The sequence below is a fragment of the Xiphophorus maculatus genome, chromosome 18 (genome assembly GCF_002775205.1).
Source record: "Xiphophorus maculatus strain JP 163 A chromosome 18, X_maculatus-5.0-male, whole genome shotgun sequence".
NCBI lineage: Eukaryota > Metazoa > Chordata > Actinopteri > Cyprinodontiformes > Poeciliidae > Xiphophorus > Xiphophorus maculatus.
In genome coordinates, this window is record NC_036460.1 from 20,468,161 (window position 1) to 20,493,717 (window position 25,557).

Consider the following 25,557-nt stretch of genomic DNA (forward strand, 5'->3'; position numbering starts at 1 on the left):
AAGGTTTTTCATACTCACGGACTACATTAATAGAAAATCCTTTTTGAATTTTTTTTTTTGAAAAAGTATTTCTGATACTGATCATTTCCCGTTCCCTCTCAAAATTAGACACTAATCGCCTTTCATATAAAATATCAGCAGCGCTCAACGAGTAAAGCTAGTAACGTGAAAATCTAAAGGATTAAAATAAAGGAGGAAGAATGCGAGGAAGAAAAACGACGTCTGGGACGTGTCGATGACGTCAACGCGCAGCAGCGTGACGTTGGAAGGCGTTCAGGAAAGAGAAACGTTTGAACAACGTGAGTAGGTTGATCTTCTTTTGCGCGAAATATTTCAGCGCCAGAGTTGAAATACTGCTAACAACGAGATTAAGCCGCTGTCCATCCAAACAGGTACCAGAAACCGGATGTTTGGTTGGTCATAGAGTTAGCTTTCAAAGTTAGCTTTCAAAGTTAGCCTCTGTGTGGGTTTGTGTTTTACTGCAGTTAGTTTTTGGGCTGAAAGATCTGAAAATATAATATCAATACTGACTTTTCCAGTCAGGAGAAGAACAGTAGTTTTCCTCTGAAGAGCGATGTTTTCTGTTTGTAGTTTTAAAATAAATGTCAAATATTTATGGGGGTAATATCTGCTCGTCTTTGTTTATGTGTTATTGTTGGACACTAGGATTATCCCCATGGCTCTCAATAAATCTATGCATCCTCGGAACCGATACAAGGACAAACCTCCGGACTTCGCCTACCTGGCCTCCAAATACCCGGACTTCCAGCAGCATGTTCACACCAGCCTCACAGGAAGACCCGTGTAAGTTTGGGGTTTTTTTCCCCCTCAACGTTTTGTTTTAAATAGTCACTACCGAGTCATAAAATGACTGACCTCTTGTAGTGGATATGCAAACCAAATGCTGAAAAAAACCCAACCCAGGATTCAAACCCAGCACCTTCAAACTCCACTGTGCAGCCCAACCCCATTTGTCAGTGAGACTTCATTTATTTGAATGGCTTGCAATTATGTAGAACACACTGTTTGTATTATTTAATTTAGGATTATTAAATTTCATGAATTAGTTTTACGTTTCTGCCAAACTGGATCAGATGCCAAACTCTCTGTATGGCCTCTGCAGCAAAATGCTGAGAAACATCATTTTTTTAAAAAAAAAGAAAATGTGTGAATGTAGGGATTATGCTGCTGCTATAGAAGAGAAACTCCAGTGTTGCTACATTTATCATTTTTCAGTTTTTTTTTTATGCATATACTGATATGAGTCAGTATATGCATCACCGCTCACTGTCATGCTTTTGTTTCCAGCTTTCCAATTTATGTTTTGGTTACCTTTGCACATATTTAGACTCAGAAAAAAACCGAGAGGAGTTTCAAATTAACGGAGGACGATAATAGATGCTGTGTTATTCTGGTAAAGAAGTACCAATATATAAGTTGACAATTGTTTAATGATGCTTTGATTGGAACTTGGAAGTAAAAATAAAACAACATTCATAGCTCCTTCTTGTTTACTGAGCTCTCATGATGAGTTAGCTTGATGTTAGCCTGATGTTTATTTCCAGTGATACAAACCAAAGTTCAGTTCAATCTTCCAGAGATCGGAATTAGGTCAATTTTCTTTAATAGGCTTGGATCAGAAACCAGCTGCTTATATGTTGAACTAAGTCAGATTTTATACCCCTGTGTCAATGAATACCTGAAAATTAAACCTACAATTTCAGCCTATACATTCGTCAGCCTACAAAATTTATGACGTTTTAAAAAAAAAAAAAAAAAAGCAGTTTTTTGAGTTTAATAAAGATCAGATGTTAGGGATACTTTGATGCTTAATTGTAGATAATACTTTCATTGTAAAGTGTCTTTTTGGTGCTGAAGAGCGCTACACATCTTTCATTTCATTTTATAATGCCTTAATTTTCTGATGGATTCAGCCTACTGCCTCTACAGCCTACTCCCATCTGTCTCTTATATGTTGGTGTCTTTTATAAAACTGGAATCAGATAAAATCAGAGACTGCAAATCAGATTTTATAGAAACCAGAAAGCAGTATTGGTTTCAAACCATTAGGGTTCATTCAGAACAGACTTGTTTAATCTGCTTTAATCACACTCTGGTTCATTTGCCAAGAAAGTCTGGTTTGTTTGGACTAAACAAACAATTTCTGGTCTAAAATTGTTGGTCTTCTGTTGAAGTGAACTCTGGCACAGTTTGAATGCATATGTGAATGCCAATTGGACCGGAGGCTGCTCCAAAAGCAGGAAGTGGACTACAGTGCAGGGCATTCTGGGTAAATGCAACTGAAACAAAGGCAGTAACCTAACGCTAGCGGAAGAAATGACTCATGGTCTTTTGCCAGAGATTTAAGAGAAATCCTAAAGCAGCTAAAATCTGACACCACTCCATTTTGGCTAAGTTTTGTGAAAAAGGAAGTTGCGCTCATGTCTTCTTCTGAAGCTTTTGTGTCATTTCCTTCAGTGGATTATAGTGCAGTGCCACTACAGGCGAGGGGGTGAACAGGTTTTTTTAAAAGGTTTAGTATTAAAGTGAACCACACCAGCAGAAAACAATCGAACTGCTTCAACCAGACAACCGGGTATAAAAACACCCTCAGTGAGGACCAGTAAATTATGCCTTAAGCAAAATGAGTTAAGCCTTGGAAATCATACTGTCGTCATTGTTTGTAAGGAAACCACTTTCCCTCATTATCCAGATGAAAATGGACGTCTGGGTTTGGGAAACCTCTGGGTGTGTGGAAACACGTTAGTGTGGGCTGTGAAGTGGCCAGGCAGCCATCTTGCAGTGGACGCAGTGTGCGTGTGTGGGCATGCTGCAAACCATCGTTCCCTATGCTGGTCTGACAAGTGCTAATTAACATTTGATGGCGTTCCTGTGTCTGCGTTTTCCTTGCAGACAGAAGATGAACAAAGAGCTGGCAGGTTTTTATCCGTCAGTGTGAAAACTTGCTTTGAGTTTAGAGCTTTTAGAGCAGAGACACAAAGGATTAGTCTGAGACTTGTGCTTCACTTCTGGTAAATGGATTAAATCCTGCAGATATTGTGTTTTATATTGCAAGAGAAGAGAGTTTGGGTTTGATTTGAGACACATTTTCTTTGATGAAAATCCTGCTTTCTTTTATTTGGTCACAACATTTTGTACCTGAAATGTCACTCGGTTCTCTCTAAAAAGATCAAAAAACCTGAAAACATCCCAGAGCTCTTTCAGCTTTTCCAGCTGACACCTGTGTTCAGGTTAGCCGTCTGCAGTACTGTCCGTCCTCTTCCTCCTCTCCCTCTTAAGTCTGGCGTTTCGTCAGTAGATGGGAGGATTAGCGTGGTTTTGTATCTTCCAACCAACTCATCTACTGGGTTTTCAAAGTATTTAAGCAAAAAATTGGGGGATGAAAGTAATCTCAGGGAGACACTCGCTCCGTCCTCTGAGGAGACACGTCTCCCCTCATTCAGAGGCCGCCGGTGGAGAGCGCTGATAGCGCCCCAGCTGCAGAAATGTGCTGGGTTTGATTTGAATGGAAGTGGGGGAAAGATAACAACCCCTCTCCTCACCAAAAATCACCCTGAATGTTGGCTTGTTTTCAGTATGTTGGGGTGTGGAGTGAGGCGAACAGAAGGCATAGGATTTGGAAGGAGTAGCGGTTATTAAAGATGCATTAGCCTGGTTGACACTTAATTTAAAAATGTAAAATTTTCACTCCACTTCTGTTCAGAGATGTATTAATAGTCAGGTTCTTAGAAGAGAAAATGGAGATATAATGAGGAACCTTGATGGGTTTAAATTGATCGTTACCCGGCAGTGATGCACAGTCGAGCTGCTAATATGCAGGGGCTTTTAAGCCGTCTGATGAGAGCGAGGTGAGGGAAACTCTGAAGGTTGACGGGTTTTTAATTCACTTATTTAATCTAAATCCACTATGAGGGTGTCAGTGTCTCTTTTTTTAAGCTGTTGTGGCTGTGCAAGCTTCTTGTCAAATATCTGTGGTTATTTTAATTGAAGAAGTTGTTGGAATATTGGAAATCATTGTCGTGGATTTCTTTAATTCTTCCAGAAAAGCAGACAGCGAGCCAGTGACGCGTGTGGGCGTGTTTTTGTGACAATAAAGCGCGGGGAGAGCATTCTGGAAAGATCTGCTGCTTTTTGTTCATCAGCTGACATCTCCCCGACCCAAATTTGGAGTGCCAGTGATTCATTTATTGTATTATTATTGTAGTCATTTCTAGGAGGGTCCTGCATTTGCAGTAAGTTAGGAAACAAAACCTTAGCTGCAGTGCAGAATCTTAAGTGGACAATATGTAGATTGCAGCCAAAGAGCTTTTGATTTATAAAAAAAATAATAAAAGTGAGCTGCTTTTCTTGGTGTGGTTCTTCACAGTGCTCATCACTGATGGGTAAAGAAAAGGGTTGGAAGCATAATTATTTGCATCTCATTTAAAAAGAAATTCAATTTTACCTAATTTTATTAGGTCATTGTTTAAAAATGAGCTTTAATTACATTGTTATTAAATACAGCAGCTTAACTTTGAATCTATCATTAATTATAGTAAATGTGATTAACCTGTTCTTGTTGTTATTTGTTATCTAAGGATTTAGGTCACAGAGTTACAAAGCAAAGACAACTTCATTTATGAATGTATCTTTTTAATTAAGATAAAATTACTGGGTTGGGAGTACTGGTGGGTCTTAAAAGCAGACTTTTAAAAAAGATGACAATCACATTTTACAAGGTATCAGTCAGGAGAAGAGTACAAAAAAAATCAAGATTTTTAGATGGATCAGCTCCCTGTAATGAAAGGAGTCGCATCTTGCTTGTTTTTCTGCTGCTGCAGCACAGCTGCTTCAAGGTTTGACATGTTGCACTAATCATTTGAAATTCTCCCTCTTCCACTCTCTGGATTATGTTTACTACTCCACATCTATAGATGCTTAAATGCTTGGAGCTACCATGTTATTGGCTGATTTGCTGTTTGCGGCACCACTCAGTTGAAGAGCTGTACCTAACGAAATGGCCGGCGATAGTAGATTTATCACAGCAGGAGTCAGACTGGTGATGTTGGATGCAGAGTTTTTTTTTTGTTTTTTGTTTTTTTACCCCTCCAGGGGGTCTTTTGTGGGCTCTAGTGTCCCTTATATGACAGTAGGCTGACAGGAAATGGGGAAGGAGAGGGAGGAAGACATGCGGCAAATATCGTCAGGTCCGGGAGTCGAACCCGCGACGGCCGCGTTGAGGACGCTAACCCCTACGCCACCACGGCACGCCTTGGATGCAGAATTTTGATCGTTCCCCTACAAATCTTCGTCTTTGGCTAAAGACGGTGGTCTTTTGTTAAAAAAAAAAGTTTACATGTGCAGTTTTAAGCTGCTGTTTAATATTTGTAGCTTACTAAATATAAAATGACCTTTCCAAACAGCTTATCTTTACATGCAGGCGATTGTGATAGGTTTGTAAAACAGCTGAGAAGAGAAAAGATGCTGCCTAATCAGCACAACGTGCTTCCCTGAGCTCCTACTGGGTTCAGATGAAGGTTATCTCTGTGAGCCGGGTTTATACGTCTGACTTTTTGTGCTTTAATGCTGATCATAAAAGCGTTGAGTTGTCTCACTGGTCTGTTGTCTAAAACGACTTCCCCACCTCTGAGAACACAAACTCTTATTTCTTCACAGACTCGGCCGACAGTGAAGCTCCTTCTCCGTTTCAACACTTTCTTCCTCCGCTCTCGTTCAGAATCCCACTCCGGCACCAACTTTTTCGTCTCGTGTTTGTCCCTCTTTGAGTCCCGTCGGCTTCATCCGTGGCGTAGGCACGCAACGGCGAGCCCTAACGCCGGCGTGACGCTGCGGGCGCGCTCACGCTCTTCCCCTGCCATCAGCCATTGCTCCAGCGTGGCCGGATTTGCGTGCGCCGCTCATCAGCTTCAGTAGGTGTGGTTGCCATGGAGACGGCCGGCCCCGCATCACAGGCTCACACACGGAAAGGTCTAAAAATAGAGCAGCGGCCTGAGCAGCCTCCGCTTGTCTGAATATTGATCTCTGTCTAATGATGCCTCTGAGGAGAAATGAGGGCTGAAAATGTGAGAGGTAGAGAGGAGGTGATGAGAGAGGCTGGCTCTCATTTCGGCTCTGAGCGTTACGCTGATGTACCGCGGCTCGCTCATTAGCCTGGTTCCTCACCATAACCCGACCCAGTTTCTTCCTCGGCTCATCTTTTTACAATCTTGCTGTGGATCGTTGGAGGTCAGCAGCTGTTGAGCTGACCAGTTAGCTTAATGAATGTTTATCAGATGACGGAAGTTGGAGCTCAGACTTGAAGTGAGAAAAGTTTACCTGTTTCACTCTTCATTTGGAAAAATTGAAAGAGATGAGTTCTTCCGCTTAAAAACTGCCGTATGCTTTTATAAAAAATAGGTTTATTTATATATTTGTTAAAGCTGTTGAGTAGTGTGAAAAAAATCTAGCTCCTCTTCCTTCTCCCTACCGTCTGCAGAAATACACCACTCCTGGTCAGAAACAACCAGTCAGAGTCAGGAGGAGCGCTGTTAATCATCCTTGTGTTCGTGCTGTTCACACCTTCCCCATTGCAGTACAGCTACGTTCCCACGTTGGAGCCAGCTTTGAATGCTTGGGCTAGTTAGCAGAGCCACCGATGATGATAGTGGATAAACGGTAAGCAGCATAATTCTAACAACTTGGTGCTTTTTCACTCCGAGCAAAACAAACAAAGCATCAGCCTGAGTTCGAATGGTGTACATGTGAATAAAATTACTTGCATAGTCAATCCATGTTCAGTGAGAGGTGCACTGATCACAATTTTGTGTCAGACTTCCATTGTGTACGTTTCTTTTTCTTTTTTCGTTTTCTTGTGACCCTTTGACGGATATTGTTTTTTTGATTATTCAGATTTGAAGAAGTATAATGGAGAAATAGTATTCAAATTATATTATGCAATGAGAGGTCATTAACTATTTATCAGAAATGCAAAAACGGCTCTTTGCTTGAGAATATAGATCCGTATCTTAACTCTGACTTCAGAGCTCAGCATGTACCGCAGTATGTTGAGAGCTCAAAAACCTCGGTCCTTCCTCCGACGAAAGACAAAATGTTTGCAAAATAAACTTTTGAAGCTGTCTTTAGTAGCTCATATTAGCAATTAACATTAAAAACTGTGAACAGCCGACCTTCATTTTCAAATGATAGCCAGCATCTTCTGTTATGTTTTCAAGGTCAAAATAATAAAACGGAGCAGCTTTGCTTTACTTTATCAGCCTTCCTGTTATCTGTCCAAAGCCTTGACTCGGTTCAAAAATCAGGTAAGCATGTTTTGTCATGAGAATATTGTTCCATCATTATTCTGTACAAATTCTTTCTCAGTATTATAATAATTTAAATGTGTTCAACATATGCAAGAGGTGTTGTTGGTACAGAGACTGAAGGTAGTAAGTGTTGGAGTAAAAGTACTAGTAATGGTATTATTAACAAATGCCCATTAGGAAGTGTTGCAGCAGAGAAATCTGTGGTCTGACCAATCACATAATTTGACCAGCATTTCAACTGCTATAATTAGTTTTATTTTTGAACAGCTGTCAACATATTTTGTTTATTTTAACACCTCAGTGATGATGAAAGTAGCTAATTTTGAGTCTGCTTCCTACAGTCTCCTTCCTAACTTCCACCCTGAAGAGTGTTTATTAGCATGAACTGGTTGCACTTAGATGTGGAGCCTTTTAAAAATATGACATATTTTGTCACGTAAGAACCACAAAATTTAATAAATTTTATTGAGCCGTTGTTTGAAAGGAAAATGGTACATCGTTTTAATTTCTCTTCTGTTTAGAAAAAAAAGCTTTAAAAGTTTCTTACCTTAAAAACAGTCTGAGTCCAGTAACCAGCTGATTTCCAATGCATCTTTTGTAATTTTTTTTTAACTGCATAGGAGAAAATATCTTACGTTTATTAGCTTTGGACTGCACATTATGACTTTCACTTTACTAAATTGTTAAGGTGCAGAAATAGATTCATCATATTCATGAATCTATTTCTGTTTGTCTGATTAAACTGTAACACTGTCAGTTTGATGAAAGATCAAATGTTTGCTGTCATGATATCTTGAGTTAAATGATTGAACTGCTGCTGAATCTGATAAAGGTTCTGTCCATTTTATAAAGTTGTTTTTTCCCCCTGTCTGGATAAAAATGTAAATTGTTTTTTTTTAAAAAGCATCTAAAACCAAAATCCAAGATAAATTGTGCCACATTTGCATCGTTTCCAGCCGCAAATGTTTTATCATCCTGCCGGTTTGCTTTCACACCACCCATGGGTGTGCGCAGTGCGACGCTCCCAATCACCAGGATGTAATTAATTGCATCTGCCAAGGTGTAAAAGGACCCGGCGAAGCTTTAATTACAGCTACCTCGCCCACACCTTCTGGTGCGACAGCTGAAATAGTTAAACACGTGGAAGAGGGAAGACGAGTCAGGCAGGGAGGACTGGGAATAAGAAAGTGTGGAGCTTTGTGTTGTGTTGGGTGTGTACAAATCTTTGTAATCAGCGGGGGGATTTGATTTGATGGGCTGCTTATCCCCACGTCGTCCCTCGTGTGTATGTTTGTGTGAAATGTGAAGTGATGAGGCTCGGTGCAGAGAGCTGCAGCGGGTTAATGAAGTGGCGTTTTAAGAGCAGTTTGGTGAATTACTGTCTAGTGACCTCAGAGGTTAATCCAACATAGAGATAAGTGAAATCAGGCCAAATTTAAAGGTTTTTTTTATGGCTTTGGTCCCAAACTAATCATAATAGCAATAAAGTGGCTTTGCTAAATACTGCAAAGTGTGTAAACTATGCAGCAAGTATACTTATTGTAAAAAAAGTTGCTAAATATTTAATCATAGTGCTATCCTCTGTGGTCACAATACAACAAACTTGTAGAAATAAAGTAATTATTATTTTAACCAGTCTCCTTTCTGATTTTTGACTCAACAAAAAGCTGATTTCAGATTTGAACAAATAAAAGGGACCACATTAATAATAACTAGTGTTGTGAATTGATTTAAAAAAATACAATAAATCAGATTAATCACCATGCTTGACTTCAAAATGTTTAAAGAAAATCTTTCACCGTTTCAAACCAAACATCTCAGTTTCCTATGTTTTTATATTCAGGATGGTTTAAAATGAGTCGCTTTGTTTCAAATTGTAATTTAGAAATGTTAACTATAAATTGGTTGTGCTGGAAGAATAATTTATTATTGCAATTCGTACAAGACTGTGCTGTTGTGAATTAGGTAACCCTCCGCAGGAGAGGGGCTTTTAGGTCAAAATAGGTCATGTGCTTAATCTGCATTATGTAATATTAACGTGTTAAAACTATGATTTACTACACGTGTTAACTCGTTAGCGTTAACAGCTCTACCAATAATCTGCTTTTGTCATGTGTGCGATTGAACTTTTTCAGAAACTTTTACTTTAATCTGGTTTTCTTGCAGTGTGAATTTCAAAGAGCCGGAGGCGGTGCGCGCGCTCACCTGCACTCTGTTAAAGGAAGACTTTGGATTGACCATTGAGATCCCTCTGGAGCGCCTCATCCCCACCGTCCCCCTGCGCCTCAACTACATCCACTGGGTGGAGGACCTCATCGACGGCCAGAAGCAGCCTCGCCGGGGCATCGACATCGGTACACCCTGCACTGCATTTCTTACTGACTGCTCACACGCCATCATGCCTGGGTGCTGATAAGCTGTTAATAAGCTGTTTTCTTAAAATTTCTACACAAAAAAATTTAAATACAGTTTCCACAGTTTGGGCCTTAGAAGAAACAGGAGGTGAAATAAATGGCAAGGATATCTCATCTTTATCAATAGTTGAATTCTCCAGGTTAATTTAATATATTTTAATTGCATGACATACAGCTGCTAAGATCAAGGTTTCTGCACTGGGAGCCAAACATAAACTGAAGCTTTATCCTGTTTTTGTGGGACTGTACCTTTAAAACTCCTGCGATCTTAACAGATGGGGTCATTTGAACTACACAAGTATTTTACTCTGTCCACTGGGACTGACCTCACGTTTGGTTTTATGAGTTTATTTCTTTGTAGTTTTGGTAATTGACGGTCTGATGGGACAAACTTCCTGCTTCCCCGCTGTCTGACCGTGACATCTGCTGCGCTCGTCCAGAGCGTTGCACTAAGACTGTGGGAGGGTTAACCAAATCAGATTTGGTTTTCTTTATGTCCTTAAACTATGATGTGCTCCAGCACGTTGTAAAAACATTAACACCCCTTCGATTTACCAACTTTCAGTCACATTACATTCACAAACTTCATACTGAAGTATTTGTAAATATTTGTGGAGAGGCATTTTTAGGTCTTGCTACAGATTTTTAATTGGGTTTAGGCCTGGAGTTTGGCTAGGCCATTATAAGATTTGACTGTACTGTGGTCTAACCCATTCTGCTATTTCGCTGGCTGGATGTTTAAGGTCATTGGTTGCTTTAACAAATCTTTTTTTTTTTTTTTCCTTTTTCTAAGCCGTTCATGTTCTCATTTCTGTTTTTCTTTATGTTTTCTATTAGAGAGAATTACAAAGTGTCATTTAGAGCCCCCAGCACAAGACCTTAGTCACTCCCAGTTCTCCCAGCGCTAACTCAAATCCCTGTGCAGATGCCTCAGCTCGTGTCCAATCTGTCAGTCTGAGAGACAAAAACAACTCTGAGCTGTCCCTGCAGAGGCGTGGGCGTGTCCTCTGTGAGGCTCCAGGTCACTGATTGGTGACCCTGTAGCTGTTAGTAAGCAGAATGAAGCCGTCTTCTCTTTGATGGATCACCGCCGGTTGTCCCTTTAGCAGAGGATGCCGTCTCTCTCTGAGTGTGACCTGAATAATGCATCTTGTTACGTTAAAATAATGCGATTATCACCGCTGGAACTGACGTTTATTGGCTCCGGATGTTTAGAGTGTTTAGTAGCGCATCGCATCCTGTCTTTTGTAAACTTTAAAATATCAGCGCACATCTCCATGTCATTCCCTGACGGCCACAATCAATCTTCATAGTGATACATACATTATTTTCAGACGTCAGAGATGTGTTTCCTGTTTCCTCAGGCACCGGAGCGTCCTGCATTTATCCCTTACTGGGAGCCACCATGAACGGCTGGTTCTTCCTCGCCACAGAGGTGGACGACATCTGCTTCGACTACGCAAAGAAGAATGTGGAGCAGAACAAGCTGTCAGACCTGGTGAAAGGTGAATGCAGGCTCAGACACGATGTAGGTCGTATGATGCTGTGGGCTTTGATGTATTGTGAGTGGTAGTAAAATAAAACGGTGTCACGTCAGGCTCCGTTATGTTGCTTACTTTACTAATTCTTTTTTTCTCTTTGACAGTTGTAAAGGTTCCGCAGAAGACTTTACTGATGGACGCCTTAAAAGAAGAGACAGAAATTATTTATGACTTTTGCATGTGTAACCCACCTTTTTTCGCCAACCAGCTAGAAGCAAAGGTAGGTGCATCACAGTAGGTTCTAATGTATTATAAGATGTTTATTCGTGTTAGTTATTATTCTTTCCATGTTCAATATGGAGCAGAAAGAAGAAAAACATGTCCTCTTGATTTGATGTTGGTCCACTGTGTTTTATTATGTCCAGAGCAGCAGTCTACTTGGAAATTTAGCAAACTTCATGCTTTTTTGGCAAACATTCACTCATTTTGAATTTGATGCCTGCAACACGTTCCAAAAAAGTTGGGACAGTCACAACAAAAGACGGGGAAAGCTGAGGGATATTTAAAAAACCACTTGTTTGGATCATTCCTCGAGTCAGTCGGAAACAACTCCTCGCTACACCACATTGAGGCGGTAATTCATACAAAAACTGAAACAGATCAACGTCTTGATGAGCTGCAGGAGGTGTGGCTGAGTGTGAAAAGCTCACCACAATGTTTTTGTTATCTTTGTGTTTTAGTTCTGGCTCAGCCTCATTCGGCTCCTGCATGAAATGTTGTTTGTTTACGTGAAGCTAATAAGCCCCTAATAGGATTTCCTCCTAATCTCTGTCTGCCTTGTTGCTCTCCCTGCAGGGGGTGAACTCCAGAAACTCACGAAGACCTCCTCCCAGTTCGGTGAACACGGGCGGAGTGACTGAGATCATGGCGGAGGGCGGTGAACTGGAGTTTGTCAAGAGGATCATTCATGACAGCCTGCAGCTGAAGAAGCGGCTGCGGTGAGGACAAAAAGTCCTCTTTTTTTTTTGTTGTTGTTGCATAAGTGGATGTTTGGTGCAGAAATATCTACACATCAGAGCTACACATGGTAGCGGCGTGATGGATGTTGAAGTGTGCTGCAGTTTGGATGGCTTTGAAGAGGCTCAGATTGGCTGAAGAGAGAGTTAGACAGGGGTGTGCAACTCATTTTCATTTTGGGACATATGAAGATTGTGAATGTGCCAGAATGTATTGATAAAACCCATTAATAAATAGCTGTCTCTGCATTCAATACATACTTCTTAAAATTAAATAGTATTGAACATCTTTTAACATTGAATTGCCCCTCCAGGGTTTTGTGATTGTTTTTCTGATTTTTACAATCAAAATCACAGATTTTGTGGTGCTAACTTAGAAATATTTGCAAGGAATTTTGCAATATTTACACAGATGTATGACAGTAAATGTGACTTTTTGTTACACGTCACACCGATCACACACTGCAACTTGACATCAAGTAAGGCTGAAGCAGCAGTGTAGTAGAAGTAAGAAACACTGCCACACGCAAGTGGGAGTTGGCATCACTTAAACCCAATGCTTTTGACAGTCTTTGTAAGATTTACAATAGACCCACAATTATGCATTAGCGGGAAAAACGTAAGGATCTCTCGATTTTTGCATGAATTTCCGCAATTCTTGAATCACAAAAAACTGGAGAGCCTGACTGATGTAATTTGGCGTTTGTTTCACCTAAGCAGCTACGGCGGGCCAGATTTGGCCCCCGAGCCTCGAGTTTGACACATGAAACGGGCAGATGGATCGCTGATGTAGTTGTCACCCTCAGTTACTGTAATGATTTAGGAACACACACACTCCCCGCGCTGTATCTGGGAGCCACAGGGGAGCCACTGTGTTTGGGTGGCAGCCGTCACGTCCCCCTCCTGGGCCTGTCACCCAAGCAGCCAAGTGAGACTCCAGCAGAGTGGAGCTATTAGACCTGATTAGACAGGCCACACCTGCTCTGGCTCCTACACACCATACTCTGTGTGTGTGTGTGTGTGTGGGCGTGTAGGCGTGTGTGTGTGTTTGTTCATGATGCTTCAGTGGAGTGGGACTGATGTTAACACCTGCCTGCTCTTATGTGGCTCCGTGTTGCAAAATCATGAATACGGGAGAGGCAGTCGGAGCGAATCCAGATTTATTTAGAAGCTCTGAGGTTCTAGACCGACCAAGCGGAGCTGGCTGTCACTCCCAACTGCATGCTGTAATACCACAGCTCCCAGGTATCCATGGAAACGGTGCCAGCCTTTAGAAATGGTCCACCCTGCCACCCCAGCCTTCTCCTGCTTCCCCACTAAAGGGTAATTACTGTCAGACAGAAGCTCCATGCTGCAGCTAGAGCTGAAGTGATGCTCCTGATTCATCTCTCTATTAATATGAAAATGATTTCTGAGTTCATCCTCTGCCTTCTCTTTTCAAAGGGGGGAAACCAAAAGTGTAAATTGGTGCAGCTGCACTCTTTCATGACTGAAGGAGGTGCTGTTGGTGGAAGACTTTCAGGGGATTTCCTTCCCCGCTGTGATTAGAAGTGGGGAACATCTGTTATTATTACAACTGATCAATATTTCATTACGTCAGCTAAAGGTTTGACGTGAGGCCCTCCCTGCATCATCACTTTCCCAGCATGCATGGACCTCCCCTTTGTGTCATCTGTCCACACACAAACGGTTCATTTTAACAGAAAATTGTTAAATTAAGTCTTAAAAAGACCCACAGAGAACTGATGTTCACTAGAAATCCATCTTAAAATGTCAACTTTGGAATTATGTCTGCAAAATGTAATATTCCAGCATAACTTTTCATCACATGGACTAAGAAAATACAAACAGTCCCAAACACTGAACCTTCAGGTGTCTGCTAGAAAGTTGAGGATTAAGATTAGTTTATCAATGAGTCCAAACATAACGTCCAAATCAAATGTATATTTTAAATTCTCATCAAGAGATACATTTTGCGATTGCAGTTCTGTAACCAGAGTCCAGAACTCAACCTGAGTGAAAATCTGTGGGGTCAGGTAAATATCGACAAGTCAAGATGTGAGAAATTGATCCAAAAGTCAGTAAAGCATTAGTCCAACAGTGTGAACACATCATTATTGCGTTGTGTTGGATATACTGTATATACCACACTACTAGTGGAAAAAGCTCTGAAATGATTTATCATGAAAAACTGGATTTTAGCATGCCTGTGTATGCTTATGAGATCCTCTATAGATGGATCCAACAGCTGCAGATGAGCCCTATGCTGCCTGCGTCCATCACAGAAGATGAGATTTAAACTCCACTTCAGCCCGGAGGACGCAGCTTCACCAGCCAAGTTTCCAGACCGGTGCTCCCTAATGTCTTCATCTTTCCTCTGTGTGCCCCAGTTGCACTCTGCTGCACATTGATCAACACCAGACTCGCGTCTTTATTGCGCAGCAGCGATTATTGATCAGGCCTCCGCCTCGGGAACACTTCAAAACCGTTTCTCTGTGCGCTTCAGGACCATGAGCACCCGGATGTTTTCCTGCTTCTCATGTTTTCATTTTGCCTTTGTGTTGCTCCCTGAAGCCTACGCCTGGTTGTTTTGATCTCTGCTTTGTAGTTCAGGTCTGGACAGTGGGCTGCTAACACACACATGCTCATATGGGTGCACACAAACAGCTGGTTGATGTTGATTTTTCTTTCTGCAGGTGGTACAGTTGCATGTTGGGGAAGAAATGCAGCCTGGCACCTTTGAAAGAGGAGCTGAGGAAGCAAGGGGTGAGTATCCGCTGAGGAGCAGCACCAAACTCTGGCCTCTGATCTCAGTTTGCTCATGCAGAAACAGCAGCTTCAGATCCCAATTAAATCTCTGGATGTTAGGAGGTTGGTCAGCCATTTCTAATAAGCCACTAAAGCATAAATGAGCCCCCATGAAAGAAAAAGGAAGACACCCAGCCTCCTCCGAAACCTCCTCCAGAGGTCTGAGTCCAAGTGATTGCAGGGCTTGCGAACATCCAGGGAGGAGACCGATGCTTCGCTTTAAAGCATCTTTCAGTAAAAACCTCTCTAGTTAATATACCAAAGCTTTTTACCCAATTTAAACCTTGTTGTGTGTTTTTGCTTTGAAGTTAGAAAATTAGTCATACAAGCACCTCTACATGTATTCATAATTACGGGAGCGGCTGATAAAGATGTGTAAGAATAAAAGATTTGTTGTATCAGCACACTCACCTTTCCCATGATTTTTTTTGCGCTGATAAATACTACTTTCAAACAAATATAGATTTGTTTTAAATCTATGTGTTTTGGATTTTTTGAACAGTAGTTCAAAACTATTTATGTTCTGGGGTCTTCTGCTGGATGACGACCATTTATCTTTTATCTACAGAGAATATAGTTAAGAAAAGGGCTGGGAGGTTAAAAATCTCTGTAGCAAAATATGGTTTTTTGGGGTCGCCATGTCTCCATAAACACTAACCTTTTGTTTAAGGCATGCTAGGAAAACAACACTTTATACTTACTCAGGTTTTATCTGTCTGACTCAGTGTGTGTGGTCTTGTAATTATGAATCCTGATGCTTGCACACGTCATTTGTGTTTCATGACAGCATATTTACCTAGCTGGACTCAAATAGATAGAAAATGAAGCAGAACTTAGTGACTGCGTTAGCCTCATCTCATGATGATGGAAAAGAGAGAGAAGATTGAGCACAATGCTGGTTATCCTCTTAATGTCTGGAACTTCAGGCAGATTGTTTCCTTCAGCACTTTATTGCGTTGGCCATCTCTGACTCTCTCTCTTTGGTGCTCAGGTGCCCAAAGTGACCCACACAGAGTTCTGCCAGGGACGGACCATGCGCTGGGCGCTGGCCTGGAGTTTCTATGACGATGTGACGGTCCCAGTAAGTTCCTGTTTTTTTCTATTTGGTTTACTTTTACCGCGCTATCGTCTCCAAGAAAAGGAGACAGGAAAAAGATTGAAGGTTTATTTCTTTTAATTTGTAGGAGTAAAATTAAAAGGAAAAAAAATGCAATTGACATGTTTTTACCATTTTCTTTTGCCACATCAAAACCTGACCAACCTTGGTTTTTTTAAAATCTTCTGACTGATCAAACAGGGACATTTCATTGCTTTTTGGGCCTCAAGAAACTTTTACGTCTGAGATTTAAACCGAAGGTTCTTGAACTGGGTTTGGTTCAGAAACCAAACAAGGCATTTTGAATAAAGATATAACAGAGTACAAACTGAGATTTTACTGATTTTTAAAAATTATTATTATTTATGAACTGCAGTTTAGTTATCATGGATTGTAACTGATCTACATTTGTCCAGATGCCATAAAGTGTGAAACGGTGTGCAAAAACAGATGATAATACCTAATTAGAGGAATATTTTGTGCTCAAATGTTTATAATCCCCTAAAAGCTGATGGAATAATTTTGAAATATGAGTCTGGATGTTTTTTAATGGTAAATGTACAAGAACCCTGACACTAGTTGGCAGACAATACATGGATTACTTGACAGGCATCATTTCCTTCTTTTTAATTAAGTTTTTGCTGATAAATTACACTGTATTTTTTCTGCTGTTTATCAAAAGAAATGAATAGATTTTTAGTGACTTTTTTATTTTGGACTGATTTAGTTGGTATCTTTCTTGGATTCAACAAAAAAAATAACGATTTGGCCCTCATTTAACAAAGAGCCTGAAGATCCCATTTATATTTGTTTCTTTGCCATTATCTGATATTTGTCGCCACACGATGACTTCACCTTTATAATTCAGGATGCCTTGATTGATTCATGGAGGAGTTTCAAACGACTTTACAAAAACATGTTCCTCTGACCATGAGATAAGCAGCAGCCGACAACACACTGAAACCTTCGACTGATCCTTCAGAAATCCAAGAGATCCACTGATTAAGACGAGGTTAAAAGACGGCAGAAAACTCTGCCTCGTTTGGGAGGAAATTAGAAAACACAATAGATGAACTACCGCTTTTGTTTAATTGTGTACGTAAAGAACAGGACGGTGAGGAAGAATGTGATGGTTACTTCAAAGGATCTCACACAGCTCTCTGAGCCTGTAGCAGAATAAATAAGAGGAGAGTTCTGGGTCAGACCTGTCAGCTTCATCACAAGAAAACTTTAAATCCTACCCTTAAAAGCAGAGAGCTGCCTCCTGAGCCCAAACTATAGACTCAGTTGGTTTTACAACAAAGCTGCCTGATAACTTAAAGCCCTGACTCCCATTTCATGCTTTCAAACTCTTTTCTCTACAAGTAATGCTGCAGTCTGAGAATTATAATTTTAAATTGATAAATTATGCACACCTTTGTACAGGTAATCCTGGAAGACATTGTGAATGCATGGACTCGTGTTTCTGAATCACCCTGCAGTGGGATGTTTATGTTCAGGGGCAAAACGATGGATCAGTTGAAAGACAAAATGACATCCAGGATTCATGCTGTTGCAACCAAACTGGGTTAAGGGAATAGTTGGGAGGGGTGAGCCAGATTCAAAGTTGTACTTGTATCCATTAAGTGTATTTCAGAGCTTGTTGTGTGACCAGCTGCTAATTGCCATCAAGCTTCTTGCCTGTAGATGTGTAATCCATCGGCCATCAGGGCGAGTTAATAAAATTAGGCCTATAAATTACCGACTCTGATCAGGACCTGTTTTCTGATTCCTCCGTTCTTACTCATGCTCCATCCTCAGCCCTCTCTCTCTCTTCAATCTGGATCCTGTCCTCCTCGCCAAGCCCTGATCCATTATGTGCACTTAACTCCTGTCCTCTGGGGAGATGTTTATGGGATTTCTTGCATGCAGTAGCCAGGCAACAGTTGCCAGGGCAGTGCTCTGTGCACGCTGACTTGTCTGGACCCGGAGAAAGTTGGAAGTGATTGTGACAGAAAGAGGGGATGAAAAACGAAGCCGCAGCTCTGTTACCCTGCCTAACCCTGAATTAAACATGGTTAAACAGAATAGATTGTGACACTTTGCTGCAGCTCTCTCTGTTTTGGCCTTTCTGGCAGAAAAGCAGCAGAGCAGAATGATTGGCCTACTTCTTCTGCTCTGCGCTCAGCATCATTCACGCTCGGGAGCGGCCTGCCATCGGTTTCACGCAGACCCCCTCAAAGCATGTGTGTGTGTTTACTGGTAGTCGTCACATGGCAGAGTTTATCCATGTGTGGTTCTTTGCTCGGTTCCCATGTTTCTGTGGTGGCCATGAAAATGTTCATTCATGACTGTGACGTTCAACGTGTGACAGATGTGACAGAGGTTCAGCTGTGACCTACTTACCTTCAAGCTGCTAGATATCATCACCACCAACACCAAAGTCATGAAAATATCTGGAGTTACAAAGTTAGCTTGAACATGGAAGCATCCAAATGTAGGGCCATCTCCATCAGTTTATATGTAATTGAAAAGTTAATTCACTTAGTTAATTAAACTGACATTAAAGTAACGTAAACCTTTCCGATTCTACGATTACCAAATTTATTCCCATTTGCAAAAACGCCAGAATGCTAAGATAATTTTTTTTTTAGGGTATATTTGTATTACTTTCTTCAAACCTATATTGCATACATACAATTACAATGCAATTAAGCAATTTTGGAAAATACAAATGGTTTTCTCATGGTTCTGTGAGCTTCTAAGAGCATCATTTGTAACGTTTGTGTGAAATAAAGCCAAACCTGTGGATGTGTATTTAAAGGCAACACCTAGATTAATTTTCTTCTTTATGTGAGAACATTGAAAACAAAAAGAAACTAGCCACAATATTAGGAATACAGTGTAGACATTCACAAGTCTGGTTCATGCTTGGGTACATTTTCCAGATATCTGATGGTGCCACATTCATCCAAAATAATATAAACCCAATGGAAATGTCCAGCTCTTCCTCTGTTCTGTTCAGGAGGGAGGGGGGACTTTCAATCACACACGGGGGGCAAATAATTTAATATTTAGGTGGCAGCTTCATGTTGTGTGAGGAGACTCACAAAAAATACTCCTAAATGGACAATGACTTGAAGAATGCTGCCGTATTAACAGAATAACTTAAGGCTAATAAAGTCAGTGTTTTGGATCGGCCATCTTGGTCTCAATCCCGTAGAAAACTTGTGGGCTGAGATGGAAAGCTGCGGACAAAGTTCTACCAAACCTTTTAAAGAGAAGCTTTAAAATATAATCCAAAACATTTAAAAGTTAATTATACCAAACGCTGAGTTAACGAATCTAAATCTCTAAATTTGAGTAAATGTAAAAGACGAATTAGTTTATTGGTGTGACATTTAGTAAACATAATCAATGAAAACCCAACATGTAATTCTCAGACAGAACGTCATATTCCTGCATTAAGTACTTTTGCACGAATTATTGCACTTATCCAAGGCTGCATGGAGGAAAACGGTGTTAATAAATCCCAGTTTGATTCATTAGCAGCATTCGTTTGCGTTGTTGGGCCTCATCTTCCTTTTCACAATCCTCCATAGATTCTTTGTGTTTGGTGGCTTTTGAAGCATTGACTCTAATCACAGTCCAAGTTCTGTGAATCTTCTCAAACTCTTAAAGGAGCTTGAGATCCTCCAGTTATCCTTTACACGTTTTCCTTCCACTGAACTTTCCATAAATGTATATTTTCTTGTGGCATATCCACATTGTAGGTCATAACACCACTACTACAAAACCTTTCAGAATTATTTTATTTATTTCCCTTTGAAACTTTGAATATTTTGTAAAGCAGGGGAATTTGAAGTTGAGGTTTTCATTTGGTAGGAGCGATAATCATCACGATTACCAGACTGTGAGGTGACTGCATTTATAGGAGAGGTGGACAGAATAAAAGAAGAGAAAATATGCTGGGCTTCATTCCAGCCCTGAAGCTCTGTGTTACTCATGCAGGCCTCTGGTCAGAGGACAGAAAGGTGCAGAGTTCACACAAAGGTCTGGGTCAAATATGATTTAAAATGTTTGCCTGAAGGTGGATGGTGCTGCTGCATTTTGTGTCTCCAGTGAGACTATGTTTGGTTTCCTGTACATAAATATACCCAGAGAGCGGAGATGGGGGTGACTAGCTGCAGATTATGTAGTAAAAAAACCACCTAGTACATACTTTTTAGGTTTTAAAAGTGGCATTTTAAAACCAACAAAAAATGTCATATTTTCCCTCATTGGTTATCCTCGACTTGCTCTGTGTGAGTGAGTTCGATGCGGCATGCAGTGAGGTCAGGGTTGTGAAGTGCGATGAATAATGGAGTGGAAAAGCAATCATAAAAGGGACACAGAGCACATGTGTGAGTGTTGAGTGTGCATGTTTCATTTTAAAATCTGTTTGTTTGCATTAGTTAAAGAATCTGTGTCAAGGATGTGGGCTACAGGTTCAGCCTGATGAATTTTATTGATTTCCTTCCTCTGTGCAATGAGGTGCAGATCTTTAGAAAGCTTGAAAGGAAGAGGGAGAGACGTCAGAAACTAACAATAAGAAAAAAATTTAAAAAGTCACGCTTCAGCCCATTTTATTAAAGAAGTCCAACCATCAAAACTATGAATGAGATTTTAAAAAGAGCCCTTAAAACGGTATTAATATGTTTTTTAAATATATATATATATTTGCTTTACATAAACCAAAACACAGACATTTCCAAATATTTATTAATACAAATAAAAAATCTTTTGCAGACTGCTATTCTAAATGAGAGAGGAGATAATTAGCAGCAGCATAAAGTAAAGCAGCATGTGGGATTCGTCTCCGGATCAGTGCAGCAGTGTGAAGGTCGCGGTCATCTCCTCCACTCGGCTGTTTCTAGGTCAGTCGGCCATGCTGTCAGCTCCGTCTCCGCTGCCGCAGACCCCCGCTGCCCTCCGCCGCCTCCACCTCGCTGGACCCGACCGCAGTGACTCATGGGTGCAGCATTCGTGTCGCTGCTCGCGTCTCTGCCGAGTTATGCCTGGATAATGACCTCCACCGCCCATCACAGCCCGACGATAGAGGAGATTAGACAAAAGACGCTGTTTGATGCACTGCAGGTTCAGGTGGAAGCTCGCGCCGCTGCAGCGCCCTCTTGTGGCGCAAGCGATGAATGTGCTCACATTGATAGTGACGTAGGAATGAGTTGATTCGTTTCTCATTAATATAACAGCTTGTTTTTTAATTTTAAAAATTTGTTTTTTTAAATCATTGTGGCAACATACAACCTCTAAATGAAGTGTTTCAGCAGATGCCCAGTCAGATAAAAAATCTAATTCGACTTATTTATAAAGCACATTTAGAAACAGCAATTTTACCAAAGTGCTCTACTTACAAATAAAAATAAATAAAACAAAAGGTACATATATATTAAACTTCTATTCTATTAAACTGCGTCTTAATGAAAACATGTAATCTCAGATTGCTAATTTAGTCAGAAAGGTGTAGCCCATCATTTGAGCACACCCTGCCCTCTGCTGGCAGCTTGAACTCTACTTTCACAATTATCCTTTTTCCTCTACATGATACTATTATGCCTTCAGATGGAAATAATAGCTATAACAGCAGTGGTGAAAACTTTCTTTTCATTATTTCTAATATCCAATTTAGAAAAATGTTGAGATTATTTTGCATTACCAAGGTGAATCCCTTCGTAACAGCAAAATCATTCCTCTCCCTGCTGTATTTTAGTCTAAACTGTACAGATAAGCAAGATTTCACCTGTCCAGATTTTCTTTCAGTGCAGATTACTGTTGGACTATATGCTTTGTTTTGTTGTCCTCCAGTCTCCTCCCAGTAAGAAGCGTAAACTGGAGAAGGCTCAGAAGCCGCTGTCATTCACACTACCAGAGGCAGGTGTGAAGGAGCTCCAGGCCAAGGCCTCCGCTGCAGGCTGCAGCAGCAGCAGCTGTAGTTCTGTGGACAGCATCACTGCTCTGCTGGAGAAAACCCTCACTGAGCTGCGGGTAAGCTTCACGACTATGTTCTCACTGCTAAGTCTATCATTATTAATGATTGTCTGAAGCTGGTCTTTACCGATTCATTCACACAATTCACTATATGCACTTTATATAAAAGAATTAGATATCCACATATACTCAATTAGATATAAACTTAAAGATTTGTACTAAAACTCTCTGAACACACTGTGTTTACTTTAATATTTCAGGATTTATAGGATTTACATGTTATAAATCCTGTATGTTTCAACTGGAAAAGTCAAATAAAAATTAAAATCTCCTTTACCCTCCATATTTCTGGACTAAGTTTTTTAAGTTACAAGACAGAATCTTTTTTTGTCGCCAGAGAATTTATGATTATGAGTTACAACAATATTTAGTTTCCCTTGTATTTAAATCTTATGTTGCCCAAGTCAAAAATGGCATAAACAATACCAAATTATTTAGGCAGTTAGCATTGCAGAGACAATGCACATTAATTACCGTTGCTGTAAATACACCTGAATTAGCCCATTGGCTGTTTTTCAGCTGGCTCATTCTGGAGCTAAAAGTTAGCACACGGTGCTAAGAAGACACAATCTTACTTCTATCAAGTCAGTGTCCAGAACGTCACATCAACATGAATTTTAGTGTAAATTCATGTCTAAAATAAAGTTTGTTGTCATTTCGAGAGACAGAAAGAAATGATTCAAAATCAAAAATATTTTATTGATCTCAAAGGGAATCAGAAACTATTACTATTCAATCAAAACGATACTTGCACTCGTCTTTGAAGTGCTTTGTGCAAAGAGACAACTTCCCCTCTGATATGGAAACATTTTCGAGAAAAATACAATTTACCCAGGCACTTCGAAGATATTCTGATACAGCGGGATAGTGTAATTTACTGTTGTATTAATACACCCAACAACCGACCATCTTGACTTATCCAATTGTAGCTTTAGCATTCTTGAACTTGCAAAATGTCTGCAAGAAATAGAAGTGGCGGATTTGCAAAATTAGTTGTCTGAAAGTCTAAGACTTTGTTTAGCAGTTCTGCAGTAAATTATCTGAATTATTTCAGAAAATGTAATTAGGAATAGATAACATTGAAGAGATTAAAAAATAGAACCAAACAGAATAAAAAGATATCGATGCATCACTGGGAGAGACTAAACTACACTTTTCTGCACTCAGAGAGACTGCAAGTACACAACAAAATGTATTTAAAGGGGCAGTGTTCTGCAAAATAAACTTTTGTTTTCGCTTTACATCATGTTATTATGTTATTCCCTCACCATAAACATACTTATAGTGTTGCCTTGTTTCTTTCATGCCTGTTTGAGAAATCCATTAATCTCCATGGCAACCATTAAACTGTGCAAAACACCTAGGACCGAACGCCACCTTCGAGACAATGCTCTTCCTCTGAGCTGCAGTTACCAAGCTTCCGCCTCACAGAGCAGCCCTCTCCCAAAACTCCCTCACCCAGCTCCTTCAGACTAGCCAGCAGCAATTAGCAAACACATGGTGGAACTGCGCATCAGCTGAGTCATTATACAAGCTACTTCTCAGTGCCACACTGATAAAAATCGTTGTTAAAATGTTAATAGAGGAGCCATGGTGTGATGCTGTGCTGATTACTTCGGAAAGAGAAGGAAGTTTTAAAGGGACAGAAATTAAATTTCAAGACGTTAAATTACTTAGATTTCTTTTAAGTCATTTGACATATACAGCATCTCTATAACAAGTGAAGGCAAGGTTTTCGGTTTGTAGAATTTTTTGTTTTTGCTGTTCGTTAGTCTATTCTGGATTGGTTCCATCATGCTGAACTGGTCGGGGTCTTGTTTGTCGTTCTACAGGTGCTGCATAAACGGGTCCCCTGCAGACAACAGGAGCAGAGCCTCTTCCTGACTGCTGTGGAGAACACCTGGATCCACGGCCGACAGAAGAGGCGTGAACAGACACGTCAGCTGCGAGAACTTCCCAGGGCGCCTCCCTGTGCTGGGACCAGTATACAAACCAGTACGGTCACAGCTGCTCCCGTTTCCACTGAAAACCAAGGAAATGACAAGAGCCAGGATGCCGACCTCAAAGGCAAATCCGTTTCTTCAAAAGAGTCGAGCACAGAAACTGAGACCTCGGCTGAAGGACAAGAAGAAAAAGAGGCGCTGGCAAATGCAGGGGGTGAGGATGTGGACATGGATTCCTCCGTCTGCGCAGAACCAAGACAGGAAGCGGACGTGAAAACTCTTGCTGCAGAGAGCACCGGTGACACCGGACGGCCCCAAACTCCTGGAGGGGTCGAACACTTTCTGTTCAAGTGCCTACTGAATGTAATTCCAGAGGGAAACGATGTAGGGGTTGAGATGCACTGGGTCGAGGGTCAGAACAAAGACCTGATGAATCAGCTGCGAACATACCTCAGGAACACACTTTTAAAATCTGTGGGGAAGGTCTGAAGTTCAGGGAGACAGGAGCTGGTCTCACAATGGTATGTTCAGACTCTGAAGTACGGTACTTAGAAATTATTTGTATCGTTTTATAAAATAGAAAACTCCTTCAAGTTTATTAACATGATTTTATATTCTTATTTCTTCCTAGCTTATCTTTTAAGATCATTTTTAGTTTTGAAACAGAAAACATGTCCAAACTTTTGGAATAAATGTTTCATGAAAATCTATGCTTCGTATTTTTTATTTCGCAGTACACTTCATTAGCCACCGGAGGGTGTGAGAGTTCTCTGCCTTGCTCTGATGTAGCAGCAGTAATTCTTGTTTAATGTACCAGATTTTGTAATGACTGTCTTGGACAATTTGTTTGACTTTTGCCTGTTTTTCTTCAGGAAGTTTGTAGAGTTTCTCAATATTTCCTATGTTTGGAGAGCCATCAGTGTTGAAGCTCTCTATTATTACCCTGTAGTTGCTGACATACATCCGTATTAGAGTCCAATCAAAACAGGAAAACAGATTTAAACATCTAGAGCCTTGTGCACGTAGATGCACAATCCCTGCAGTAAAAAAACCCCAAAACCATTCCTGATTGTACAACATGTGCCTTGGTCATGGCCGGACTTGGACTCCACTGCTCTGTGTACGTGTGTGTCGGGGGAGCAAGTCATGTGCTATCCAGTGAAACTAAAACAAGTTTGTTTACTTCGTTCTTTTTGTCATTGGCCTGTAGTTTAGAGAGTTAATGTTAACAGCTCAAACTGTTTATATGTTATTTATGAAGGACACTTGCTTTATTGATAACACAAGAAGTCTTAAGTGTTGCTGTGTTGTTGGGATCAAATAAGATTAATAATAATAACCCATTCATTCATCGTCTATACCCATTTGTAGGTGTTAGCTCATTTCCTGCAATCAATGAGTGAGAGGTGGGATCGCTAAAAGTATTTTTGGGGTAAAGAAAACTAATGTGAAG

The 25,557-nt window shown here is 40.5% G+C and overlaps 1 protein-coding gene across 2 annotated transcripts; it reads left to right on the plus strand.

Moving 5' to 3' along the window:
• The first annotated feature begins 208 nt into the window (after positions 1-208).
• Positions 209-24,804, plus strand: mettl16 (methyltransferase like 16). 2 transcript variants are annotated; one of them, XM_023351952.1, is made up of 10 exons: positions 209-299; positions 667-804; positions 9,489-9,676; positions 11,101-11,241; positions 11,382-11,497; positions 12,073-12,215; positions 14,930-14,999; positions 16,033-16,122; positions 21,979-22,158; positions 23,994-24,804. In XM_023351952.1, the coding sequence occupies exons 2-10, from the start codon at positions 677-679 to the stop codon at positions 24,591-24,593; spliced, it is 1,656 nt and encodes a 551-aa protein (XP_023207720.1). In that variant the 5' UTR covers positions 209-299; positions 667-676; the 3' UTR covers positions 24,594-24,804. The 2 variants fall into 2 exon arrangements, with proteins under 2 accessions (XP_023207720.1, XP_023207719.1); XM_023351951.1 differs by lacking the exon at positions 209-299 and adding an exon at positions 300-392.
• The last annotated feature ends 753 nt before the right edge of the window (positions 24,805-25,557 follow it).

Bases quoted from the DNA above. Each gene is read 5' to 3' on its own strand.
- mettl16 (XM_023351952.1), top strand. From the start codon at position 677: ATGGCTCTCAATAAATCTATGCATCCTCGGAACCGATACAAGGACAAA. The intron at 11,498-12,072 runs GTAGGTGCATCA...CTCTCCCTGCAG, and splicing joins CCAACCAGCTAGAAGCAAAG to GGGGTGAACTCCAGAAACTC. The intron at 12,216-14,929 runs GTGAGGACAAAA...TTCTTTCTGCAG, and splicing joins CAGCTGAAGAAGCGGCTGCG to GTGGTACAGTTGCATGTTGG.